The sequence below is a fragment of the Hypomesus transpacificus genome, chromosome 11 (assembly GCF_021917145.1).
Source record: "Hypomesus transpacificus isolate Combined female chromosome 11, fHypTra1, whole genome shotgun sequence".
NCBI classification, from domain to species: Eukaryota; Metazoa; Chordata; class Actinopteri; order Osmeriformes; family Osmeridae; genus Hypomesus; species Hypomesus transpacificus.
In genome coordinates this window covers 2,290,471-2,316,049 of record NC_061070.1, presented here as the reverse complement: position 1 = coordinate 2,316,049, position 25,579 = coordinate 2,290,471, and the positions used below count along the sequence as shown (strand labels likewise).

Here is a 25,579-nt window from a genome sequence, read left to right as displayed (position 1 = left end):
CAGAGCTCAGCAGAAGCCCTGCCTGGTGTGAGTCTGTGTGTGTGTGTGTGTGTGTGTGTGAGAACAAACTGCCTGAGACCGAGGACACACAAGGCACCGGAATTAGAAACAGTGTTGTCAGTTTGGTGCCTCGTCAGCTCTCTTCCCTCACCCCCCACAGAGGGCCTTCTGCCCGCGCAGGCCTGCACCCTGGCACAGGAACACTGGCATCTGCGGACCGCACGCAATATGCTGCCCCAGGACAGCCTCCAACCTGCTCTCCACTGAGAACCGCTTATGAAACAAAAACCACGTTACTTCAGAGAACAACTCACAATGGTCACATCTTAAATATTAAGAAAGGCTCAGGAGTACATGTTGGTGTAGGCAGAAGTTTAGACTCTGTATTGAGAAAGCATGTGTTAATTTCCTTTTTCATCCTTTACCACTGTACTGCTTCACTACAAGGACAAACTACAAGCCTGAGAAAACTGAGGAACTAGGAAAATAGTCCAGAGTTACCGTGGATGAAGCCTGCCCTGCCTGCGGAGGGACCAGCCAGCCCAGAGACACGACCAGCCAGACTAGAGACACGACCAGCCAGCCCAGAGACAGGACCCGCCAGGCCAGACACACGACCAGCCAGACCAGAGACACAACCAGCCAGCCCAGAGACAGGACCAGCCAGGCCAGACACACGACCAACCAGACCAGAGACACAACCAGCCAGCCCAGAGACACGACCAGTCAGACCAGAGACACGACCAGCCAGGCCAGAGACACGACCAGCCAGACCAGAGACACGACCAGCCAGACCAGACACACGACCAGCCAGACCAGAGACACGACCAGCCAGACCAGAGACATGACCAGCCAGGCCAGAGACACGACCAGCCAGACCAGAGACAACCAGCTAGCAGGCAGACCATCAGTCCCACTTTCAGTCACAGTCCAAGTCTCTCTATAGACACAGTGACTCCTTGCATAACAAGAGGGACATGCTGCTACTAACACTAAATCCATATCTACCACGCTCTAAAAGGTCCAGAACCCAGCCTCCACCCCAAACAGGACCAGCACCCACCCAGCCAGCCTGCACCCCAGACCGGACCAGCACCCCAGACCGGACCAGCACCCCAAACTGGACCAGCACCCAGCCAGCCAGCACCCAGCCAGCAGCCTGCACCCCAGACTGGACCAGCACCCCAGACCGGACCAGCACCCCAAACTGGACCAGCACCCAGCACCCAGCCAGCCAGCACCCAGCCAGCAGCCTGCACCCCAGACCAGCACCCACCCAGCCTGCACCCCAGACCGGACCAACACCCCAGACTGGACCAGCAACCCAGACAGGACCAGCACCCAGCACCCAGCCAGCAGCCTGCACCCCAGACCAGCACCCACCCAGCCAGCATCCCAGACAGGACCAACACCCCAGACAGGACCAGCACCAGCACCCAGCACCCACCCAGCCAGCCTGCACCCCACCGGTTTCGTGCTGTAATATTCAGATATATAATTTGTATCAATCCGGCAAATCGTATCAATCTAGAAATACAGTGTCGTCGGAAACCTTCCTTTACCCCACCCAGCCAGCCTGCACCCCAGAGACGACCAGCACCTAGCCAGCCTGCACCCCAGACAGGACCAGCACCCACCCAGCCAGCCTGCACCCCAGACAGGACCAGCACCCACCCAGCCAGCCTGCACCCCAGACAGGACCAGCACCCACCCAGCCAGCCTCCACCCCAGAGAGGACCAGCACCCACCCAGCCAGCCTGCACCCCAGACAGGACCAGCACCCAGCCAGCCTGCACCCCAGACAGGACCAGCACCCAGCCAGCCTGCACCCCAGACAGGACCAGCACCCAGCCAGCCTGCACCCCAGAGAGGACCAGCACCCAGCCAGCCTGCACCCCAGAGAGGACCAGCATCCAGCCAGCCTGCACCCCAGAGAAGACCAGCACCCAGCCAGCCAGCCTGCACCCCAGACAGGACCAGCACCCAGCCAGCCAGCCTGCACCCCAGAGAGGACCAGCACCCAGCCAGCCTGCACCCCAGACAGGACCAGCACCCACCCAGCCAGCCTACACCCCAGACAGGACCAGCACCCAGCCAGCCAGCCTGCACCCCAGACAGGACCAGCACCCACCCAGCCTGCACCCCAGACAGGACCAGCACCCACCCAGCCAGCCTCCACCCCAGAGAGGACCAGCACCCAGCCAGCCAGCCTGCACCCCAGACAGGACCAGCATCCAGCCAGCCTACACCCCAGACAGGACCAGCACCCACCCAGCCTGCACCCCAGACAGGACCAGCACCCACCCAGCCAGCCTACACCCCAGAGAGGACCAGCACCCAGCCAGCCAGCCTGCACCCCAGACAGGACCAGCATCCAGCCAGCCTACACCCCAGACAGGACCAGCACCCAGCCAGCCAGCCTGCACCCCAGAGAGGACCAGCACCCAGCCAGCCTGCACCCCAGACAGGACCAGCACCCACCCAGCCAGCCTACACCCCAGACAGGACCAGCACCCAGCCAGCCAGCCTGCACCTCAGACAGGACCAGCACCCACCCAGCCTGCACCCCAGACAGGACCAGCACCCACCCAGCCAGCCTCCACCCCAGAGAGGACCAGCACCCAGCCAGCCAGCCTGCACCCCAGAGAGGACCAGTAAACACCACTTACCTGTGCAGGGACAGTCCTGTATTCAGGTCAAGGCCTAAGTCCGTTTAAAACGTATCTGCAAATGAATCTGTCCTCTTCCTGTTCCAGAGACGAGAGGACGAGCTGTGATTCCCCAACAGGAGGGAAGTCCTCTAATGTGTTTTATGAACACTGTGTTAATGGTATTGCAGTGGAAACACCTGCTGCTTGTTCATCATCTCCATAGTGATGTGTGGATTGCATCAGGGAATGCTGACCGTGGCGTTGTAGACACAAGGCCAGGTGAAGACCAACTGTCCAAACAGGGAGTGCTGAATGTGAACTTACCTTGTGACGTTCCGTGTCCATATGACCCGTGTGGATGGTGTGTGTTGCACCATGAGATCATGCATTCTGAAGGCTAAGTGAGGCCCTGTCCTCGCTCTTGTAAACAATGTCCAATGTCTCAAGGCTAACATGACACTGCAGCACAGAGGAGTGCGTTGAAAATGTAATTGGAACACTTGAATGTCACAATAGCAAGTAAGCTATTCAGTACTTTGGGTCTATAATAAAACAAATGTATATTTTAAAGCTTTGAAACGTTTATGAATGAATAAATGACCAGTAATGCAAGTGTCATTCAAGTGTTCCACGCAGCCACGACTGTAGAGAAAGCAGCCAAAGCCAGCACAACACAGACATGACCTGTGACCTCAGAGGAAGGAATGTTTACCTGAAATGCTCAGCAGAGATCTGAGTCGCCAGCCGCCTCCTCCAGGACCCGGCCCAGAGCCTGAGGGAGAGTCAAACCAACAGTCAGGAAGACCTGCCTCCCAGGAGACTGGGGCCAGGGAGACCTGCCTCCCAGGAGGTTGTAGCCAGGGGGACCTGCCTCCAGATACACATCCAAGGAGGACCAAGGGGGAGAGAGGTCCCAGGTCTCCCATATAAGGCCCCCCCAGACTCCCAGGTAAAGCCCCCCCAGACTCCCAGGTAAGGCCCCCCCAGACTCCCAGGTAAGGCCCCCCCAGACTCCCAGGTAAGGCCCCCCCAGACTCCCAGGTAAGGCCCCCCAGGGCCCACAGCCTCCACAATGTAAAACACAAGGAAAGGCGTTACCGTGCAGTGGGGCTGGGTAGCCGTCAGCAGGCCAGCGGCCAGAGAGCGGCCAGAGCTGGTTACCCTGGTTCCCCATGCAGGCAGCAGACACCCTTCACCCTAGCATCAGAGCCCACAGCCAAGCCAGCACACTTACCTTGAGCACCATCACACACCATAAGACACATACAGAACACATCTATATCTGGCCCTTTGCCCTTTATGCTACTGAACAGCATTAGATGGCGCAAGCAGCACCACAGGGATGGAGACATGGAGAAGCAGTTAATACCTTTAGTTTGACCTATGAGGTTGGATGGAATGGTCCATGGAGAAAGCAGTTCCAGATAAAAGAAAGAAGGGGAGAGAGGAAATGAGGAGGAAAAGAGAGAGGAGAGGGAATACAGTGAGGACAGAAGTGGGACAGAGGGTATAGAAGAGCAGTAACAGAGAGAGGAGAGACACGTCTTAATCAAAAGCAGCACAGAGCTGAAGGCATGCTGGGCCTGTATAGAGCTGAGGAGAGAGAGAGGGGCCTGTATAGAGCTGAGAGAGAGGCCTATATAGACCTGAGAGAGAGAGAGCGAGACACAGACACAGACACAGAGAGAGAAGACACAGAGAAGAGGATATGAAAGTGAAACTGAGAGCGAGAGAGAGGCCTGAATACAGCTGAGAGAGAGAGAGAGAGATGACAGCAAGGATGGGAGAGATGAGATGGGGTGGGGGAAGACATATTTGATCTGCTGCAGAGATGCATGCTGGGAATGTGGATCATCCAGGCTGATAGGAACATGCAGCTACCATGGTGACGCTGTCCGTCAAGCAGAAGCCTCGCCCCCTTACAAGTGCAGGCAGCAAGAACCACACTGCAGCTACACTACTATATGACTGTAGATATAATGTAGCTACACATGACTGTCGTTACACTAAAACACGACTGTAGTTACTACAACATGATTGTAGTTACACTACAACATGGATGTAGTTACACTTTAGCTACACTGTAACATTACTGTGGCTGCATTACAACATGATTGTAGTTACACTGTAGCTACACTACAACATTACTGCAACTACATTGTAGCTACACTACAACATCACTGTAGTTACACAACATATCTGTAGTTACACTTTAGCTATACTACAATATGACCGTAGTAACACTGTAGCTACACTACGACATGACAGTAGTTACACTGTAGCTACACTACAAAATGACTGCAGTTACATTAGTTACACTAAAACATGTCTTCAGTAACCTTAGAATATGACAGTATGTATTTACAGTATTTGAAACATTAAAAAAGTAGTTGAAAACAGAAGAGTGAGTGATCAGTAGAATTAGCTATAGTGATAGACATCCAGAGCCAGCAGGTTTAATGGGAGCCTAAACACCACAGCAGCCAGGAAGAGAGTGTGGAGGAAGGACGAGGGAGGGAGGAGGAGGACGAGGACGAGGACGAGGACGAGGAGGACGAGGACGAGGACGAGGACGAGGAGAAGGAGGAGGAGGAGGAGGAGGAGGAGGAGGAGGAACATACCTTGGTCGCCCATCATCAGGTGCGCCAGACCTTAAAGGAAAACAAGAGCACAGTCAGCAGAGGTCAGGGGTCAGGGGGTCAGGGTCATAGACACAGTCATCTGTCTGAGGGCAGATGTCTTGAAGTTGGGGGGAGTGAGAGGAAGGAGGGGGTGCGAGGAGTGAGAGGTCGGAGAGACGGGGGAGAGAAGCATGGACTCAACCCACTGGTTGCTATGCTTCATCAGCCAAACTTACTGAGGAGGAACGATGCAGTTAGATTCTTCAACAGGCCCGCCCACCCACCCCACAGCTAGCCACCCAGCACCAGGGTAGCCCCTCCCATCCAGAAGTCCATGGATGCACAGAAACACAATTTACCGACTAACATTGTTCGGACTAGAATTAACATTCCTACAATGAATGCAATTAAAATGTCTCCAATGCAGATTTACTTACGCTTATTTACCCAGTTTCAGATCAAGATTTTGAAATACTGCTAAATACATGAGAAGTGTAAAATGCATATTTTGAAAAAATGAAAAAACGAATACTAAACTAATCCTAATAATGTATTACAGAACCTTCAACCCTTGGAGGGACTACGGACCCTCTGCTGCTCACCACAGGCTGCACCTGACTCACTTAGCACTTGGTCAGGTGACACAGTAGGGAAACGCCAGTTCCCTGGTATGAAGAGTATCACACTTGCTACAGGAGGCAGTGCCGTGTCCTCGGCTCACACAGGAAGTGACATATGTCCTCGGCTCACACAGGAAGTGACATGTGTCCTTGGCTCACACAGGAAGTGACATGTGTTCTCGACTTACACAGGAAGTGTACTTCGACATTCTTGTTAACCAGAGCAATTACATAACAATCCTGTCAGGATGTTTCAACCGTCAATTGAACACATTTTGTTAAAGTGAAAACAATATACCCAATTAAGCGGTCCATTCTCACACCAGCATTGGTAAAAGCCGGTTTCAAGATCTGCATTAGAGAAACAATTACACCACAGCTATTATATGACCAGGAAGCATCAGATTGGTCCAATCATTTGGATCCTTCTCGCCATGTGAGGTTCAGAGGGAATCAACAACACCACAACCACAACACACGTGTGGAGGGGAACACTGAACCATGTGACACAGAAGCAGGTCTGGAACCATGTGACACAGAAGCAGGTCTGGAACCATGTGACACAGAAGCAGGTCTGGACCCATGTGACACAGAAGCAGGTCTGGACCCATGTGACACAGAAGCAGGTCTGGAACCATGTGACACAGAAGCAGGTCTGGACCCATGTGACACAGAAGCAGGTCTGGAACCATGTGACACAGAAGCAGGTCTGGAACCATGTGACACAGAAGCAGGTCTGGAAGGAGATGGAGGACAGCACACCCACCTTCATTAGGGAAGTCTTCTGCCAGCGAGCCGGGCGGAGAGAAAGAGAGGGAGACACTTGTTAAGCAGCATGCAGACTAGTACAGGCCACTGCATATGTTTACCATGCACAGCATCCAACACCACACGCACACTACCCATAGTTCCCTCACACTGGACCCCTGGTTACTGTTCTAAGGGATAGCTGGACCCCTGGTTACTGTTCTAAGGGATAGCTGGTGTGGCTAGCTACTACCCACTGTAAAACCCTCTGGAGCCCTGGTTACTGTTCTAAGGGATAGCTGGTGTGGCTAGCTACTACCCACTGTAAAACCCTCTGGACACCTGGTTACTGTTCTAAGGGATAGCTGCTGTGGCTAGCTACTACCCACTGTAAAACCCTCTCGCAAAAACGGACTTTGCTGCCAGGCCTGCCTGGGCAGCTGTAAACCAGTTTAGATGTGAGTGGATTAGCGTTGGCCCTCTTGATGCTGGGATACAACCTGTCAGCCTGCCTGCCCGTCTGTGTACCCTGCCTATGCAACCTGCCTGTGTAACCTGCCTATCTGTCTGCCTGCCTGTGTATCCTGCCTGTCTGTCTGCCTGCCTGTGTAACCTGCCTGTCTGCCTATGCAACCTGCCTGTCTGTGTAACCTGCCTGTCTGCCAGTCTGTGTACCCTGCCTGTCTGCCCGTCTGTGTACCCTGCCTGTCTGCCTGTCTGTGTACCCTGCCTGTCTGCCTGTCTGCCAGTCTGTGTACCCTGCCTGTCTGCCCGTCTGTGTACCCTGCATGTCTGCCCGTCTGTGTACCCTGCCTGTCTGCCTGTCTGCCTGTCTGTGTACCCTGCCTGTCTGCCTGTCTGCCCGTCTGTGTACCCTGCCTGTCTGCCTGTCTGCCAGTCTGTGTACCCTGCCTGTCTGCCTGTCTGCCAGTCTGTGTACCCTGCCTGTCTGCCAGTCTGTGTACCCTGCCTGTCTGCCCGTCTGTGTACCCTGCCTGTCTGCCCGTCTGTGTACCCTGCCTGTCTGCCTGTCTGTGTACCCTGCCTGTCTGCCCGTCTGTGTACCCTGCCTGTCTGCCAGTCTGTGTACCCTGCCTGTCTGCCTGTCTGCCCGTCTGTGTACCCTGCCTGTCTGCCTGTCTGCCAGTCTGTGTACCCTGCCTGTCTGCCGGTCTGTGTACCCTGCCTGTCTGCCAGTCTGTGTACCCTGCCTGTCTGCCTGTCTGCCTGTCTGCCTGTCTGCCTGTCTGCCTGTCTGCCTGTCTGCCTGTCTGCCTGTCTGCGTACCTGTCTGAGTAAAACAAGTGACATTGTTTGGTTCCACAGACCCTTTTCCTCAGATGTTTCCCAGAACCACCCAGAACCAGAGCAGAGAGCTTTGACAGCAGGGTAAGGGTTTGGGGCCTGCCACACAAGAGCCTCGGCATCTTTGTCTTCAGAGATTCAAAGATGGAATCCTGTCTTTAACTCAGTACAGACTGTGTCATACAGCCAGTGAGGGAATACAGGAATTGTGTGCATGTGTGTGTTAGGATGCACACAAACATTTATCCAATAGCAGTATCATCATTTAAACAACACAATCGATGATAAAGGTACTATTGGTTTTGTTACTTGTTTGCCCATGTGTGTGCACAAGCGTTAATTAAATCTAATTTGTATTTGTGAGTCCTTCATTTGCACAGAACAAGTTTCATCACAGAGACTCACAGAATGTATTTTATCCCTCGTTCAGGACACAAAGCTAAAGGACTAACGCCACTCCAAGCCTGGAAGGTTGCACTTTATACTTACAATATGTTTAATGTATTAAATATAAAGTAATTACACTCTAGCTAATTAAAAACATGTTTAGTAAAGTTCATTAAGCCAGTTAAACCAGCTAACGTTAGCTGGTTTGGGTCTGGCATCTTTAAGCCAATCATGGACGAGTTAGAGTGAGCAAGAGTGTATGCTTATGTACGTTTGTTTGTGTGTGCGTGCACGCGTGTGTCAGTATGCATGTGTGTGCATGCGTATTGCATGTACGTGTGTGTGTTTGTGTCAGAGCATGCACTAACATGTAAATGAGATGATCACATGACCCACACTAGCCCAACAGACATCAGTGTATGTCACAAACTAGTCCTACTGAGGCTCTCCAGCTAACCCTTCTACTGCCTCCCAGCCAGCATCAACCACAGATGATCACGCAACAATCACAATGTTAAACTAATCAAACCCTATAATACCAATAGAGTTCCTCCCTAGCCTGGCCTTGTGCATGTTTGTCTTCCATTATATCTGATGTTCATCTCAAATCTTTAGATGGGAAAAATACAGAAATGACAGACGACCATCAGAGTGTTTCCCAGGGTGCATAGGGATCACAGCTACTGGAAGACATCGACATCTAGCAGAGACTCTAACCACGTTGTTGTGGGGACCAGACAGTCCACCCCCATCTGAAGAGCAAGGTCCTACCTTGTGATTGGTCCCTCGCCCAGATTCAAAAGATTGATTGGCTGAGAACTTACCAGTCCCTCTGCATACAGCGTCCTTACCAGAGACCACACTCACACACGCTTGTGAACAAATATGAGAACAAAAGAAAATGAAAACGTTCAATCCACTTGTGTCCCTTGTTATGCTAATAGGAGAGACACAGTTAAATGTTTACAAGTGTTCTGTAGTTCTCTCTAGTGATCGTCATGGCAGCCACACCCAGAGCACTGTTGTCTAGGAAACACATCAGGTAACTTTGTTTACAAAACGGGGCTTGATGATGAGAAGCCTGACAACTGCTCAAGAATGGCAACCCAGGTAACCCAGGTAACCCAGGAAGGAGGAGAGGTAACTAACAGGGTTCTCTAACAGAATGTTCAAACAGTGTTCTCTCACAGTGTGCACTACCTGTGTTCTCTATTGGGGTTCTCTCCAAACAGTTTTGTTGTGTTGATCTGAAGTGTCTGTCTGGAATACAACTCTCCTATAGCTCTTCTCCACTAAAACCTCGACTGTAGACAGTATTACATTTCACATTTAGCAGAAGCCTTAATACAAAACAACAAAGAAGCATTTAGAAAGTACATCAGCTGATCTGGGATCTGAGTGCATAGAACAGGCCAGAGACCAAGCCTTCATCCTCATATATATATGTAAAATGATTGAAGAATCCAGCTTTACCCCAGTCTCAACCCCCGAGAACCTCTAGTAAACTGCCTTTACAGGGCTGCACACCATGACACACACCTTGAGCCCCCCCAATTCCTACACACACACCCCCTACCAATATAAAACCAACTGGCTCTCCTAATCCAGCTCAGTTAATCCATCCAAGACCAAGGCTGTTGTGAAGGCGATAGCTCAACAGTGCTCCTCTATCCCCTCCAACACCATGTCACGCTTGCTGTTGTTCCAGAGCAGCGAGGATCCATATGGACGAGGAGACACGTCTGGTGAAGATGACTCCCATGATCTGTGTTGTGTGGAAGAACAAAAGGTTCTCACGACCACCACACAGTGCAAGCTCTGGCTAACTGCATGAACAAGATTAGACATACCTTGAACATGCATGTTATTATGACATTATCTACCATTGATACAACCTTTAACTGTGTTCTAGAAGCAGGATACAACCTTTAACTGTGTGTTACTGGGTGTGTTCTGGAAGCAGGACAATCTGCAAATCGAGTATCCCCAATCCCCTCTCTCTGTACCTTTCTGTCTCTGCCTCACTGTCTCTCTCTCTTCCTCTCTCAACTCTCCTACTCACTCCTACCTCGACTTCTCTCCTCTCTCCCCTCAGAAGGTCAAGATTTGATTGGTAGAGAAGAGACAGGAAGTTACAGGGAAGATGCTGACCTAGCAGCTTTCAACCCTCACATCACTGCTGCTGTTAACCCTCACATCACTGCTGCTGTTAACCCTCACGTCACTGCTGCTGCTGTTAACCCTCACATCACTGCTGCTGCTGTTAACCCTCACATCACTGCTGCTGCTGTTAACCCTCACATCACTGCTGCTGTTAACCCTCACATCACTGCTGCTGTTAACCCTCACATCACTGCTGCTGCTGTTAACCTTCACATCACTGCTGCTGCTGTTAACCCTCACATCACTGCTGCTGTTAACCCTCACATCACTGCTACTGCTGTTAACCCTCACATCACTGCTGCTGCTGTTAACCCTCACATCACTGCTGCTGCTGTTAACCCTCACATCACTGCTGCTGCTGTTAACCCTCACATCACTGCTGCTGTTAACCCTCACATCACTGCTGCTGCTGTTAACCCTCACATCACTGCTGCTGCTGTTAACCCTCACATCACTGCTGCTGCTGTTAACCCTCACATCACTGCTGCTGCTGTTAACCCTCACATCACTGCTGCTGCTGTTAACCCTCACATCACTGCTGCTGCTGTTAACCCTCACATCACTGCTGCTGCTGTTAACCCTCACATCACTGCTACTGCTGTTAACCCTCACATCACTGCTGCTGTTAACCCTCACATCACTGCTGCTGTTAACCCTCACATCACTGCTGCTGCTGTTAACCCTCACATCACTGCTGCTGCTGTTAACCCTCACATCACTGCTACTGCTGTTAACCCTCACATCACTGCTGCAGCTGTTAACCCTCACATCACTGCTGCTGTTAACCGTCACATCACTGCTGCAGCTGTTAACCCTCACATCACTGCTGCTGCTGTTAACCCTCACATCACTGCTGCTGTTAACCCTCACATCACTGCTCTTAACCTTCACATCACTGCAGGGGAAAGAGTGAGAAACACACGTCTGGTGAAGATGACTCCCATGATCTGTGTTGTGTGGAAGAACAAAAGGTTCTCACGACCACCACACAGTGCAAGCTCTGGCTAACTGCATGAACAAGATTAGACATACCTTGAACATGCATGTTATTATGACATTATCTACCATTGATACAACCTTTAACTGTGTTCTAGAAGCAGGATACAACCTTTAACTGTGTGTTACTGGGTGTGTTCTGGAAGCAGGACAATCTGCAAATCGAGTATCCCCAATCCCCTCTCTCTGTACCTTTCTGTCTCTGCCTCACTGTCTCTCTCTTCCTCTCTCAACTCTCCTACTCACTCCTACCTCGACTTCTCTCCTCTCTCCCCTCAGAAGGTCAAGATTTGATTGGTAGAGAAGAGACAGGAAGTTACAGGGAAGATGCTGACCTAGCAGCTTTCAACCCTCACATCACTGCTGCTGTTAACCCTCACATCACTGCTGCTGTTAACCCTCACATCACTGCTGCTGCTGTTAACCCTCACATCACTGCTGCTGCCGTTAACCCTCACATCACTGCTGCTGCTGTTAACCCTCACATCACTGCTGCTGTTAACCCTCACATCACTGCTGCTGTTAACCGTCACATCACTGCTGCAGCTGTTAACCCTCACATCACTGCTGCTGCTGTTAACCCTCACATCACTGCTGCTGTTAACCCTCACATCACTGCTCTTAACCTTCACATCACTGCAGGGGAAAGAGTGAGAAACCAATCGTCCCACTTTCTCAGAGCACCAACAATGATTAGGGCACTGTGGATAATCAAAGTTAGCTAACTGCCGGGATTCATCTTGAGGATAAAGACTTAACGAGGTAAACATCTATGCTGCCACCTGCCAGCCACAGTCTCATTGTTGTGCACTGGGTTGCCAACCGTCCCGATTTGTCCGGGACATCCCGAATTATGGGTGATTTTGATTTGTCCCGTCCGGGACTGCTCCAGTCCCTTTTTCCACTCACAGCCTCGCCGGCCAATAATATGCTGCTGTAAACGCACCAAAAATCACGCAAACGTTGCGATGGGACACGCTAGTTGCGCAGCAGAAGGCGCCGAGTCTGGGTGGGGGGCATATATCCGATTTGTGCTACCCAGGAGTTACCCAGGAGCTCTGTTGACATAGCTAACGTTAGCTACAGCTTGAAGAATTGAGTCATTGAACACAGGAGGAGAGAACGCAACGTTAGCCAGCTAGCTAAAGCTCCGGTGGAAAATTCCAATTCTAAAACTGGTTGTTCCCATCCTTGATTGTGATAGGCTATATCGCGTTCCATGCCGTTGTAAAATCCAGCATAACCTATGAACGTATGCAGCCCTGCCGCTTCACAGTGACACTGACATATTGAAAGCTAATTTGAGACAACATAAAGATGGAAAACCAGGCTAAGAAACGTAAACGTAATTACCTTCACTAGACAACGTTTTACCAATCTGACAAACGTTTGTTTGTTTCAAGCTCCAAAAACAATTTTTCGCTGAAATCAGCCAAAAAAGAAAGTGTCCCGCATTTGTTGTTGAGAAAGTTGGCAACCCTAGCTGTACTGTAGTAGTACTATGATGTCTTACTGTACTATCATGGCTCTACAGTGACAGTATTTCACTCTGATTTGTGCCTAAAATAGGTATGTGCGAACTTGAAAAATAATTTACAAGCACAGTGCGCGAGTGACGGGCTGTTAATACACGGGACAACGGCTCAACGTTCATATGAAGTGAAGCATATGACATGGAAAGCAAGTGACGCTGACGGAGTTGCGACTGCACGATGTGAAGATAGCATAATGATGCACGAGCGACGATTCGCAGCCAATGGGTCAGAGCAATATAAAAATAGAGTTACGACACTCTGTGATCTCGCCGACACGTACTTGGTTCAAGTAGCTCGCAAAATACTATTGCTGGCAACCGGTTTGAATTGTTTTCAACAAATTCACACTCATGGTGCCGATTTTTTGAAAACTTTCTGACTTGTCTTCTGAAATGTGTTCTTACTGACTTCGTCTTACTGACTTCGGAAGTTCAACGTAAGAATTGAAACATATATGATGTAATTTCTTTGTAATCATCCAAAATAATGTGTATGGGTATTTTTCCAAGTAGGCCAATGACGAAACGTGCGATGGATTGAGAGGGCAACGCGCCGTGTATTGAGTGGGCCTGTCTGACGGTATAACTCCCGGGCCACTTTTTTTCGGTATATTAACACATAATATCAATTGGTTACTGGTGTGTTGTATTATGTCTGATACTTTATTATCATTTATGTATTACATTAACTTATAACACTAGGCAGCAATATTGTGAAGCAGAGCTAGAAATGGCTATGCTAGCTACCATACTGTAGCTCACAACAGCTCAATTTAAGACATGAAAGGAGTTTGGTAAATAGAACAGAATATACAAGGCAACCAATTGCGTTCAATAAAACATTTTATTATGCAATATGTCCATTGAGAGGGTTGTTTGTTTTTAGTGAGTGGACCTGAAATTCCTGCCGAGCGTCGACAGCTATCTGTGGACGATAGGGGACCCCTTAATCTGCAGTTCATTGTTGCTAGCTCTAATCCGATGTGCATTTAGAATCTAGCAAACTATATCTTACAATAAACTTTAAGTAAAGCTGGCTATATAAAATTTGGGTGACCAGACGTCCTTTTTTACCTGGACATGTCCTCTTTTCGAGACCTAAAAATGCGTGACCTAATCCGTGGCGTGTTTACATAGTCTATAATGTCCCAGTATTTTAAGAAAATATTAACTATATGCATTTTTCTTAAACTATTGTCCCAGTATTTTAAGAAAATATTAACTATAACTATATACATTTTTCTTAAACTATGTGTTGTAGTTCTATCAGAGTGAAAGTTGCTAGTTGTCTAGCATTAACTGTGGGCGCAGAATGTGCTAGGACCGATCATTCACCATGTTGCTGTGCTCTCATCCCTGCCTCATCCACCATGTTGCTGTGCTCTCATCCCTGCCTCTAAATACGGGTAACTACAAACAGCTACAGACACACTGCTATATCCTACGTTCTGCTACTGAAGTATAGTACCTTCCTACTGCTGTCCCCCTCCTCCTCATCGCCCCTGCCCCTTTCCCCCCGCTCAGCCGGACCAGAGTGACCTTGTGTGTGAATCCTGTCTGATTTGTTAATCCACCACCCTGGTGCTTAGATTACAGAGCTGGACAAGCCAGAGGCCTGGAAGACATGTATGATCTGGTCTAACAGGACAGCATATGGAGTCTCCTCCTCTCCCCCTCCTCTCCCTGGATGGAGTCATCCAACACTAAAACCACAGACTGCTTTATACTTCTAATCATCTTAATCCCTGGATGACAATATCAGGCTTTACAGATGTTGAGTAAAGCTTCTTGTTGGCATGAATGAGACTGCATACATACACAAGACATGTGCCTGGAGAGGACGGGGGGGAAAGGAGGGTGGGGTGGGATGGAGTAGCAGAGAGGAGGGAAGGGGAGGGGAGGAGATATGCTGAGAAACTGCAGCATGGGACTAGTGGAGTCTTTCAAGGGCAGTTTCATCTGCTCTGGACCACACTAGCATGTCCAGTCTGGAGATCATTCAATAAACAGCTTTTTACTAACGGGATTCTCTTATTCCTGCACACACAGTACAACTACGACATCTACAGTTGCAATCAAAATTATTTAACCCCCATTGCGTATAAGGCTTATTGGCACATTGTAAAATGTTTCAGCTGTTTACAATAAAGAATGACAAGAACAGTTGAAATACTTAAATAAAACTAATATTACCATAGTTTTCATCCAAATTCAACACAGAATGCTCCTTTTAATCACTCCTGCAGTCTCAAAATTATTTAACCCCTTCATGACAAGCATCTTCAGTTCTTAGAAGTAGAGCACCCTTTGAAATTATTCAAATCCCTGTATCAAGCACACCTGGTGCAACTAATCAAGGGCTTCATTAGTAAATACCTGGACTGGCTATGGTTTTGTTGAGAGTGTCATTTGATTGCATGTTAGAAAATATGGCTTAGTCAAAAGAATTGTCCAAAAAGTTCAGAGAAGAGATCATTGCCTTGCACAAACAAGGAAAAGGATACAAAAAGATAGCAAGAGCACTGAATGTCCCTAGAGATACAGTTGGAAGCATAGTTGGCAAGTTCAAAGTTGAAGGAACAGTGGCTACACTGCCTGGACGTGGCAGAAAGAGGAAGCTATCAGCGACTGCCACCAGAAGTGGTCAAAAACCCTCGAATGACTGCAAAACACCTGCAGCAAGACTTAGTGGCAGCAGGCACTGAGGTTTCAGTTTGCACAGTAAGGTATATACTAAACACTGAAGGGTTCCATGCCCGGACTCCAAGACGCACACCACTACTGACCCAAAAGCACAAGAAAAGTCGGCTCCAATATGCTGGGGGTATCATTTTGAGACTGCAGTAAATTCATTAAAGTCATTAAATTTTTTGTGTTGAATTTGGGCAAAACCCTTGAAATATTAGTTTCATTAAACTACTGAAACAATTCTTGTGTAATTTGTTTATTGCAAACAGCTGAGAAATTGTATATTTTGCCAATAAACCTAATGTGCAATGGGGGTTAAATTATTTTGATTGCAACTGCAATCAACAACTTTCTGGGCATTTTAAAAACACACTATATGCTGAGACCCCACACCACACAAACATTACTGAAGCTGTTCACACTCTGATGTGTGTGTGTGTGTGTGCTCATGTCAGTGAGTGAGAGAAGCCTGTAGAGAACTGGTGTCAGCATTCTCACACACCCTGTGCCAGTGTGACTTGGCTGAATGAAACAAGCTCTGGGGAATCCCTCTAATCTTCTCATTCCAATATCTGTCTGCAGCTCTGAGATGCCCCAACACTGCTAATCTGTAGCTGCCTGCTCTGACTGACAATCTCAGTACACCACACACACATTAATAATCCACACACACCAACCACACAGTGCCCCATGCACACTAACTACAGACACACAGAATCACAGACACACCAGAGCTAGTGTAACTGCCCCCCCCCACCCCGCCCTCTTCCCCCCCCCCCCCCCCCCCGGGGGGCGTTGGGGGGCGTGTTGTCTGCAGAGAGGACGTTGTCCTAGTTTCACCTGTCTCCATGGCGTTCAGGACAGGAGCGTTCCTGGGCATTAAGCTGAGCTCCACATCAGCGTTTCTCACTAACGAGCAGCAAGACCAGGACACAGAACGGGGCATTTAAATAATTGTTTCAACCAAACAGAGGGATTTGTTTGTGTGCACGCATGACTGTATTCTAGTGGGTGTGTGTGTGTGCATTGGTTTGTTCTAGTGTGTGTGTTCTAATGTGATCTAGTGTGTTTTACTGTGTGTCCGTGGGTGTGCCTAGGAGTGTTGTAGTTTGTTTTCTAGTGTTTTAATATTCTTGTGTTTGTGTAAGTGCACATGTGTGTTTGTCTAAGTGCACGTGTGTGTTTGTGCGCATGTGTGTTTAGGGGTTGAAAGGGTCCACAACCAAATCCTGTAATCCTTTCATCTGATCAAAGTAACAAAAAAGCTTTTAAATTATTTAATGGAAATGTAGAATGTTCCTATTTGCCAATACCAGGCAATTGTGAGATGGATGTCTCTCTGTGTGTGTGTTTGGTAAAAAGCCAAAAGATTTCAAATGGATTTTCCTGACAGTCTCAGTGTGCAGCAGATAGACAAGGCAGCTACTGCCAGTAAGTCTCCACAGTCCTCCAGCAACACAAGTCCCTAATGGGTCATAATGTGTAACAGGCCACCATAAACACCGTGCAGGTATTTATCTGTTTATCATCGTCTACTCTGCAGGTATGACATTGACCCACTGGTCTGGGCACGAGGTGTCACTGAGGCAGATCACCTCACCGAGGCAGCGCTGAGGCAACTGACCCCACAAAGCAACACTGAGGCAGCACTGAGGCAGATGACCCAACCGAGGTAGCACTGAGGCAGATGACCTCACCGGGGTAGCACTGAGGCAGATGACCTCACCGGGGTAGCACTGAGGCAGGACCAATTCAACGTACATGCAGTACGTCTGTATCCGACTCAGTCTATTTATCCTGCACCTCCACCCCCACCCATGCCAGAATGAGAATAATAATAAAGATAATAACCATAATGATGTTCCTCGTCTCCATCTGTGAGCACAAGCACATGACAGGGGAACAGTAGACCTACATTACAAACCTTCAACAATCATAATAATAATATCACTAAGTACCTGCCTGCTGACAAACATGCTCCAATGTTTTACTGTGATTGCATGACAACATGACAGAGGGGGGATGAGGGGGAGAGAGTGTGTATGTGAAGAAGAGAGAGGGAGACAGAAAGAAGGGATAGAGGGAGGGGGAGATGGAGAGGAGGGAGGAGGGAGGGGAAGAAGGAGAGGATGGAGGGAGGGAGGTAGGGGGAGAAGGAGAGGATGGAGGAGGGAGGGAGGTAGGGGGAGAAGGAGAGGAGGGAGGTGGTGACAGATACTGGATCTCTGCTCTTGAATTTCGCCAACATAATCAACAGCGCTGTGAGTCATGCGCTTTTGCATGCTAAGAGATTTGTAATGTTGGCTGTAATGCAAATATCCCCAATAAATCACCCAGCTGCTTCTCCCCTTCAGCTGGGTGAGCAGAGACCACAGGCAGAGCGTGTCATTACAAGGCCGGGGTCTGCTGCGTGTCAACATCCCCTCATTACCACACACATCCAGCCAGCCTTCTGGACACGGCCTCACAGCAAGCACAGGCTCTGCTTCTAACCAGTTTGCTCAGGCTCTGTTGAAGATGACGACACTAGGCAGCTCAGACATGTTCATGCTCATTACTGTTGGTAATTAACCAGTCATATTTAGCACTCATGTTATATTAGCCTAGTAAAGGATCAACCATCTGTTAGCTTCAGTTGGCATCCCAACACGTTACGAAACAAAGACAATTCTCATTCAAAACTGAACTATGAGACGTCCACTATAGATGAACTATAAGATGTCCACTATAGATGAACTAGGGATGTCCACTATAGATGAACTATAAGATGTCCACTATAGATGAACTAGGGATGTCCACTATAGATGAACTATAAGATGTTTACTAGGCATGGGCCGGTTACCGGTTTCAAAGTATACCGCGGTTTGAAAAAGTCACAGTACCTTTCTAATTTTCCGTTATACTGTTGCTGCGGTATGAGCATTTTTCATAAATGTTTTATGTCTCTTTTTTCAAAGACTGAAAGTGCAGGAATCTACGACGGCGTATAAGGGCCAGTGTAGGTAAAACAAAAAAAAGGGGGGGGTTGATATTCCGAAATTAAAGTCGGAAATTTGCTAGAAAAAAAACGATTTTTGCAGAGTTGATAGCTGTCTTGAGTTAAAAAAACGAAAAGAAACATGGTATGGTAATCTCACGCCCAACTTTTGATAAAACTTGAGTCCTGCTACAAAATTTCCGTGGTATTTTTTCTCAAGGTTATGATACCGTCAAAATCTGATATCGGCCCATGCTTACTGTCCACTGTAGATGTACTATAAGCAGCTGTTACAGCATTACTGTGATATTAAACTAGCCTGCCTCAGAACAAGGCTCAGAAGAAGTACCCAGGTAACAGAATCAAGGGATTTATAGTGCAATGTTCCTTTAGTGACTACTTAGTCTAGTGAAGAGTAAACATGACAGGATTGTCCAAATGTGTTTATGTGCATTTTGTGTGTGTATGTGTGTGTGTGTGTGTGTGCATGTGTCTGTGTGTGTGCATGTGTCTGTGTGTGTGTTTGTGTGTGCATGTGTCTGTGTGAGTGCGTGTGTGCGTGTGCGTGTGCGTGTGCGTGTGCGTGTGTGTGTGTGTGTGTGTGTGTGTGTGTGTGTGCGTGTGTGTGTGTTTCACCGTGCTCATCCCTGTATCAGTTGGTGATGTAATCATAATGTTCAACATCCAGCAAGCGTGAGAAGACCTTGTGCAGCAGCTCATTCCTATGTCAAACACAATCAGGTGCTGTGTGTGTGTGTGTGTGTGTGTGTATGTGTGTGTGTGTGCCTGTTAGCGTGTCAGTTCACAGGGACTAATCCAGGCAGAGGTATTCATGACTCACATAACGAGAGAGAGAGAGAGAGAGAGAGAGAGAGAGAGAGAGAGAGAGAGAGAGAGAGAGAGAGAGAGGTAGAGGGAGAGTGGTAGAGAGAGAGTACAGTACAACTGCTGTTCCTGGACCCAGTGAGAAGCGGCTTGACTCAGACATACATGTCATTGATTTAGCTTTTTTATCCAAAGCAAAATTCTAATAGTGCATACAGAAAGCGTGCATACAGAAAGCACGCAGAGTCAAGGACCAGAAGTGATGGACATCATGTCTGTGGAACATTCAGTATTAGGCAGCATTGTCGCATCTTAGCTACCAGGCCAGGTGAAGATGATGTAATAACAATGAGAATCCCAATCGGTGCTGCCTGGCCAGCAAATAATGGTGCTGAAAGATCAACAGAAGTGCAACAGCAAATTTGTGTATGTGCAATCTCTTGGCAAACACGGGAACTCAGATCCAACATGCAGAAAAGGGGCACATTCACAGGTCTCTGTGGTGTAGACTAGGTCTCTGTGGTGTAGACTAGGTCTCTGTGGTGTAGACTAGGTGTCTGTGGTGTAGACTAGGTCTCTGTGGTGTAGACTAGGTGTCTGTGGTGTAGACTAGGTCTCTGTGGTGTAAACTAGGTGTCTGTGGTGTAGACTAGGTCTCTGTGGTGTAGACTAGGTGTCTGTGATGTAGACTAGGTGTCTGTGATGTAGACTAGGTCTCTGTGGTGTAGACTAGGTGTCTGTGGTGTAGACTAGGTGTCTAGACTGCCTCAACAACTGAGAAACAGCTGTCATGGTCAGGGCAGCACATGACTCCAGAGAGATCAGGGAAACAGCTCAGCGATCCATGATGTGATGAACTACTTTCTATATGTCGCTTTGAATAAGACCATCTGTTAAGCTCTCCTACGTCCTCCTGTTCTCCCTCCTCCCCCTCTCCTCTTCTTTCCCCTCTCCTCCTCTCTCCAGACTGAGCAGTAGTACCTGGGCTGCTCTACTCCAGACTGAGCAGTAGTACCAGGGCTGCTCTACTCCAGACTGAGCAGCAGTACCAGGGCTGCTCTACTCCAGACTGAGCAGTAGTACCAGGGCTGCTTTACTCCAGACTGAGCAGTAGTACCAGGGCTGCTCTACTCCAGACTGAGCAGTAGTACCAAGGCTGCTCTACTCCAGACTGAGCAGTAGTACCAGGACTGCTCTACTCCAGACTGAGCAGTAGAACCAGGGCTGCTCTGAGAGATGCCTGTAGTTAACGTGGCATGAAATAAAGTCTACCTGGCACACAGAGCATATCCAGCTATCCCTGCACACACACAGGCACCTGCAGACACACACACACACACACACAGAACATATCCAGCTACTCCTGCAGCTGTGACACCAGACACCAGCCTGACCCACACACACACACACCACGATCTACAGTTCTCCCTGCAGCTGTGATCAGCATGACTCATGACTCTACACATCTGGCCTTGGGAGACTGACAGACACCAACCCCTCCAACCATGTACACACAATATCTACACACATACAAAACACAAACACCATCACCCTTCGAACCATCCACACACACACACACCATCACCCACAACCAGACACCACACCTAGGGTCTCCACAGCATTCCAGATCTCTGCTGAATCACAAGGCATCCCCAGCAGCTCCACATGAAGATGCAGTTCTTGCTAACACTGAGCAAGACCACAACACTGACACGACTCATCCAGCCTCGCCTTCCTTTGCCACACTCTCTGTTCCTGCCACAGCCAGTGTTTATCAGTGGAAACTCATTTCAAAGGCAAGTCATTGGAGATGAAGATCTGCATAGGTCAAGCCGTCCCAGGTGTGGTCTCCTCCCAGTCAGAGAGACACCTGCCTACAGTTAATGAGCCCGGTAGGAGCGCCTCATTATCCTCACAAACAACCATGACGACATTCGCAGCCAGCGCGAGCTGATTGCGCTTTAATTCAACCAGGATCCAGCCAAGTTTAACGGCGTCGGTACGGACAGAGAAGAAACACGGAGACGAAGTTTGTTATATTATCCTTCTGTTGCAAGCTACTTGTGTTTCTGTTGTTTGACTGGTGCGGGTTTGACTAAGGTTACGTGTTTATGTGATCTGGACGCAGATGGAGTTTGTCGTCTTACCTTCGCTGCAGTCCTTGCCTTGGAACCCGGTGTGTGTGCAGTCGCAGGTCAGTTCGTCGTTGACCACACTGCAGACCCCTCCGTTTAAACATGCAGTGGCTTCTCCGCAAAGCTCATTAAGAATTCCCGCACTGTTTAACATCAAGGCCTCCGTGTTGTTCACTTTGATGTCCGTTATCCACCCGGTAAAAGGCACCTGGTCCTTCACAGAGGCCGAAGTTAGGCGTAAAGCCACAGAGCGTAATTCCGGCGGTATTCCCCCTAGAAACAAATGGCTGAAGACGACCATATCCCTTCTTTTCGACTTCACTTCCACCCATTTGACCTCCTTGTCCACTATGAGAGTCGTGTTCTTAAAATGTCTCTTGATTGTTACCGCATGCCACTGGCTGTCGTTAATTGCGGTGTCCGTGATGACGGTGGCCGGTTCGGCGCAAAATATAGAAAACCTGAGACTGAGTTTACCGTTGTGTATTAGAAGTTCTAAAAAGTCACAGAATCCCTCGTCATCGAAGTAAACTAACAGCCCGTTAGACCTCTTGGTTTTCATGTTGAAACTCATTTCGCTCTCGCAGCATGCGTTCCACATCGGGAACCGGGCCCACTGGCCCTCGGCCCCGGTGAACTCCAGGCTGGTGCTCAAATCCACCGTGCACAACACAAGCAGGCCTACCCATAGTAGATGGGCTCCGTACCTCATTGCCAAAACCATGATGTGAACGAGTTCTATCAAGAAAAATACCGTTGAAACTGTCTCGAGCCAGACGCTTCACTGCAGGAGGACGCGAGGGGCCGCGCTGTGGTAAACTGACTGCCCGTCGAGGTAGGAAGGAGAGAGCTGGCTCATAGTAGGCCTGGGTTTCGGGCTTCTTAACAAGTTTGCATAACGGCACACTAGGCCTTTGCTAATGTCCAGGGGAAAACAGCATCGCTACATAGCCTGTTGCCCCGGTTCTGCAATCCTGAAGCAAATTAAATTGAGTGAAGTTCCTCCGGTATACAATTTATCTCCACACAATCCATGTAACAAGAAAAAAAAACAATAACGTTGATTTTAGACATCCATCTCCATTCCCTTCAATTTCCTGTCAGTGCCGTTGTCCTCGGTCTGCGCATGCCAAGCCAAAGTGCTGGGGTCTGGCCGATGTGACGGGAGCAGTAATCAGCACATCCGTGCCACCGCGGGCCGCTCACCTGACATCCTCCGAGACGGAGCAAAAAAAATCTACAAATGGAACAAAAATTATCGACAAACCCAGCAGTAATATTTTCAGCTCCCAATCCGAAAACTCACAGCATAGGTCTAATGGTCTTCTGATCTGTAAAATAAACATATTTTTGATGAGCAATTAAATTACATGCGATTAACCAGGTTCGTCTAATCGAAAGATAAGGACTTTAGGATCTTAATCCCTCACATTTTACACACCGGCGTGTCAAAAGGCTGACATGGTTTACACTCCTAAACCATCTAATTCTATTTTAATTTTAAATATTATCAAACACATTGGTTACTGGGTTCGTGAGACCCGTTTTAACCTGGATTTAATCATTACTGCTCCGGGGAAGGTGAGCCCCGCATTTATAGACACAGCGCGGCTGTTACAGGCTACATTGTTTTCCAGATTATTCGTGTCCGTTTTCACAAAAACGAGGGGGTACAAACTTTTATAATCTACAAATAAAACACTAGCCTTTAATGATCGTATGCAACTGCACACCCTGAATTATTAAGAACGTTTTTTAATAAAGAGGCCATTGCGCTGTTAAAATGATCACTTTCTAATCTCCATCCCCACACACCGATGTACACTGACCTAGCGGACCGCTCGGCTCTCCCAGAGCCCTCAGTCACAGTTGTTTTTCTGACGTTGTAAAAGCAACTCTCTCGTTTAATTCAGAAACCTGACAACCAATCACACCGGCACATTCTATAAACCAGAACATTTTTCCGAGCCTCCAATATTCTGAGTTTCAGGCATGATTCCGAAACAGAGAGATATTGTGAATCCTTATCATTGGGACGCTTTAATTTGATATAGGGTTCTTCCGAACCATCTTCCTGTACCATCTATTAATTACTGTCAAGATTAAGAAACAAAACACAACATAACATTTTACCATCTCTTTAGGAACAGAAGTCCGAGAGAATTCGTACTAATCTACGTGACAGAGGCACGCCGAGGTAAATAGCATAGGCTGCTTTGACATTTTAAAAGTAGGCTAAATTGTCAGCAAATAAAGTCTTGAACATCTTCCCTTACCGACATGGTTAACGGACTGAGGTTTGCGTCATTAACGCCAAAGGGTCTGTAAAAGCACACTCCTAATTGTTTTGTGGATTTCACTTGTTAGTACAGGTGCACTCCCAAACGGAGAGATGATGTTTATGATTGAAGCAAACCTATTGACGTACATTTAGCCTCCCGTTATGTCCAAGTTGATTAAGCAAACTATTAAAATCAGTAACCAAGATTAATACCTAGGCTACTAAATGCATCTGTCATGTGTACAGAAACCTGTAGTCAGATTTAGACCCAGCTCGTGACGTTCCATCGGTAAGGAAGAGTACATGTTGTCTGCCGACGCTGTAGCCCCATTCCTACCGTCTATTTCGCAGACCCTCCGTTAGAACCTTCCCTCGGTATCCCGGTGATGTCTACCGGAGAGAGAGAGAGAGAGACCGCTCCCGCTCTCCCTGTCGAAACTAGATATTTCCTATAGGCTAGCTGTAAACTGAGATGTAAAGATATTTTACCTTAAATATTCTGTCGGCAGTACTGATCCACAGAAACGATGTGCATTTGACAAATTTGTAAAGCGGGAAAAAATACGTTATTTTCGTGGGAGGACAGGTGCGGAGTGGCTCCCCGCTGCGCTTCAACCAGCGACTGAAGAAGGCAGAGACATGGGGTCACGTGCCTCCGTGTGCCGTCTACCGGGGAGGGGAGGGGCGGTGCGCTGCGGTACCTTAGACAGCGACGCGGTTTGCTACATATTCAAACATATTATGCACTCGCGGCATACCAATGAAACGGCACATTCTTTTACGGAACATCACAACTTATGTAGATTAATGAATACTCCACGGTATACGCGCAGGCTGTACACTGGAGATGTGGGAATGATGTTGGTCTCTTAGTCAGCGACCGGAAAGGAGGACATATACCGGTGCAGTTTAGAATCTAGCAAGGAGAGGTGGGGCGGGGGCTCTCACGCACTCGTTTCCACTGTGAACGCCATCCCTAGTTCAAGCTGTTGAATGTGTTCCTCTCCTATGGACGTGTTGTTGACGCCTTGTAGGCCTCCCAGGCTCAAACCCAAGCCCAATTGAGTAACTGCTGTATGCAGGGACCGATGTCTCCATATAATGTCACCGTCCACAGAAAGGAGGCTTACTGGTTGGATATTATATGCTGACCGAGCACCCCCCCCCCCCCCCCCCCCCACACGTAAATGAAAGCCAGACAGATCTCCCCTGGCTCACACCTCATCCTCGGCAAGGCCCTGATTGGTGTCTCTCCTCATTCCCGTCCAATCAATCTCTCCGTCGAGCCAGGGCTGGGGAGCCCAATGTGTTTGACGTGACCAATGACCCTGCAGCTCACAACGTGATCACAGCCAGCAGATGGCATGGCTGTCAGAGGAGACAGAAGACTACTAACCTGGCCCTTCCATACCAGGGGAAGGGGGAAGAGACAGGGAGGAGGAGAAAAGGAGAGAAGGAGGAGAGAGGGGAGGAGGAGGAGGAGAGAGGGGAGGAGGAGGAAGAGAGAGGAGGGGGAAGAAGAGAAGGAGGAGAGAGGGGAGGAGGAGGAGGAAATGGGGGTGGACAGAGGGGGGAGGGGAGGAGGTGGGGAGGGGAGGAGGTGGGGAGAGGAGAAGGAGGAGGACAGAGGAGGGGGAAGAAGAGAAAGA

The 25,579-nt window shown here is 48.7% G+C and overlaps 1 protein-coding gene across 1 annotated transcript in view; it reads right to left on the bottom strand.

Annotated features, from left to right (window-relative positions):
• LOC124473677 (neurexin-1a-like) overlaps nt 1–22,888 on the bottom strand; it is a 111,744-nt gene extending 88,856 nt beyond the window's left edge. Inside the window, exons 1-3 of the mRNA XM_047029309.1 lie at nt 21,662–22,888; nt 5,273–5,302; nt 3,364–3,423 (exon numbers count right to left, since the gene is read on the bottom strand). Coding sequence (XP_046885265.1) covers nt 3,364–3,423; nt 5,273–5,302; nt 21,662–22,373 — 802 coding nt within the window. The 5' untranslated portion in view covers nt 22,374–22,888. The remainder of the gene's footprint in view (nt 1–3,363; nt 3,424–5,272; nt 5,303–21,661) is intronic.
• Nucleotides 22,889–25,579: the final 2,691 nt, after the last annotated feature.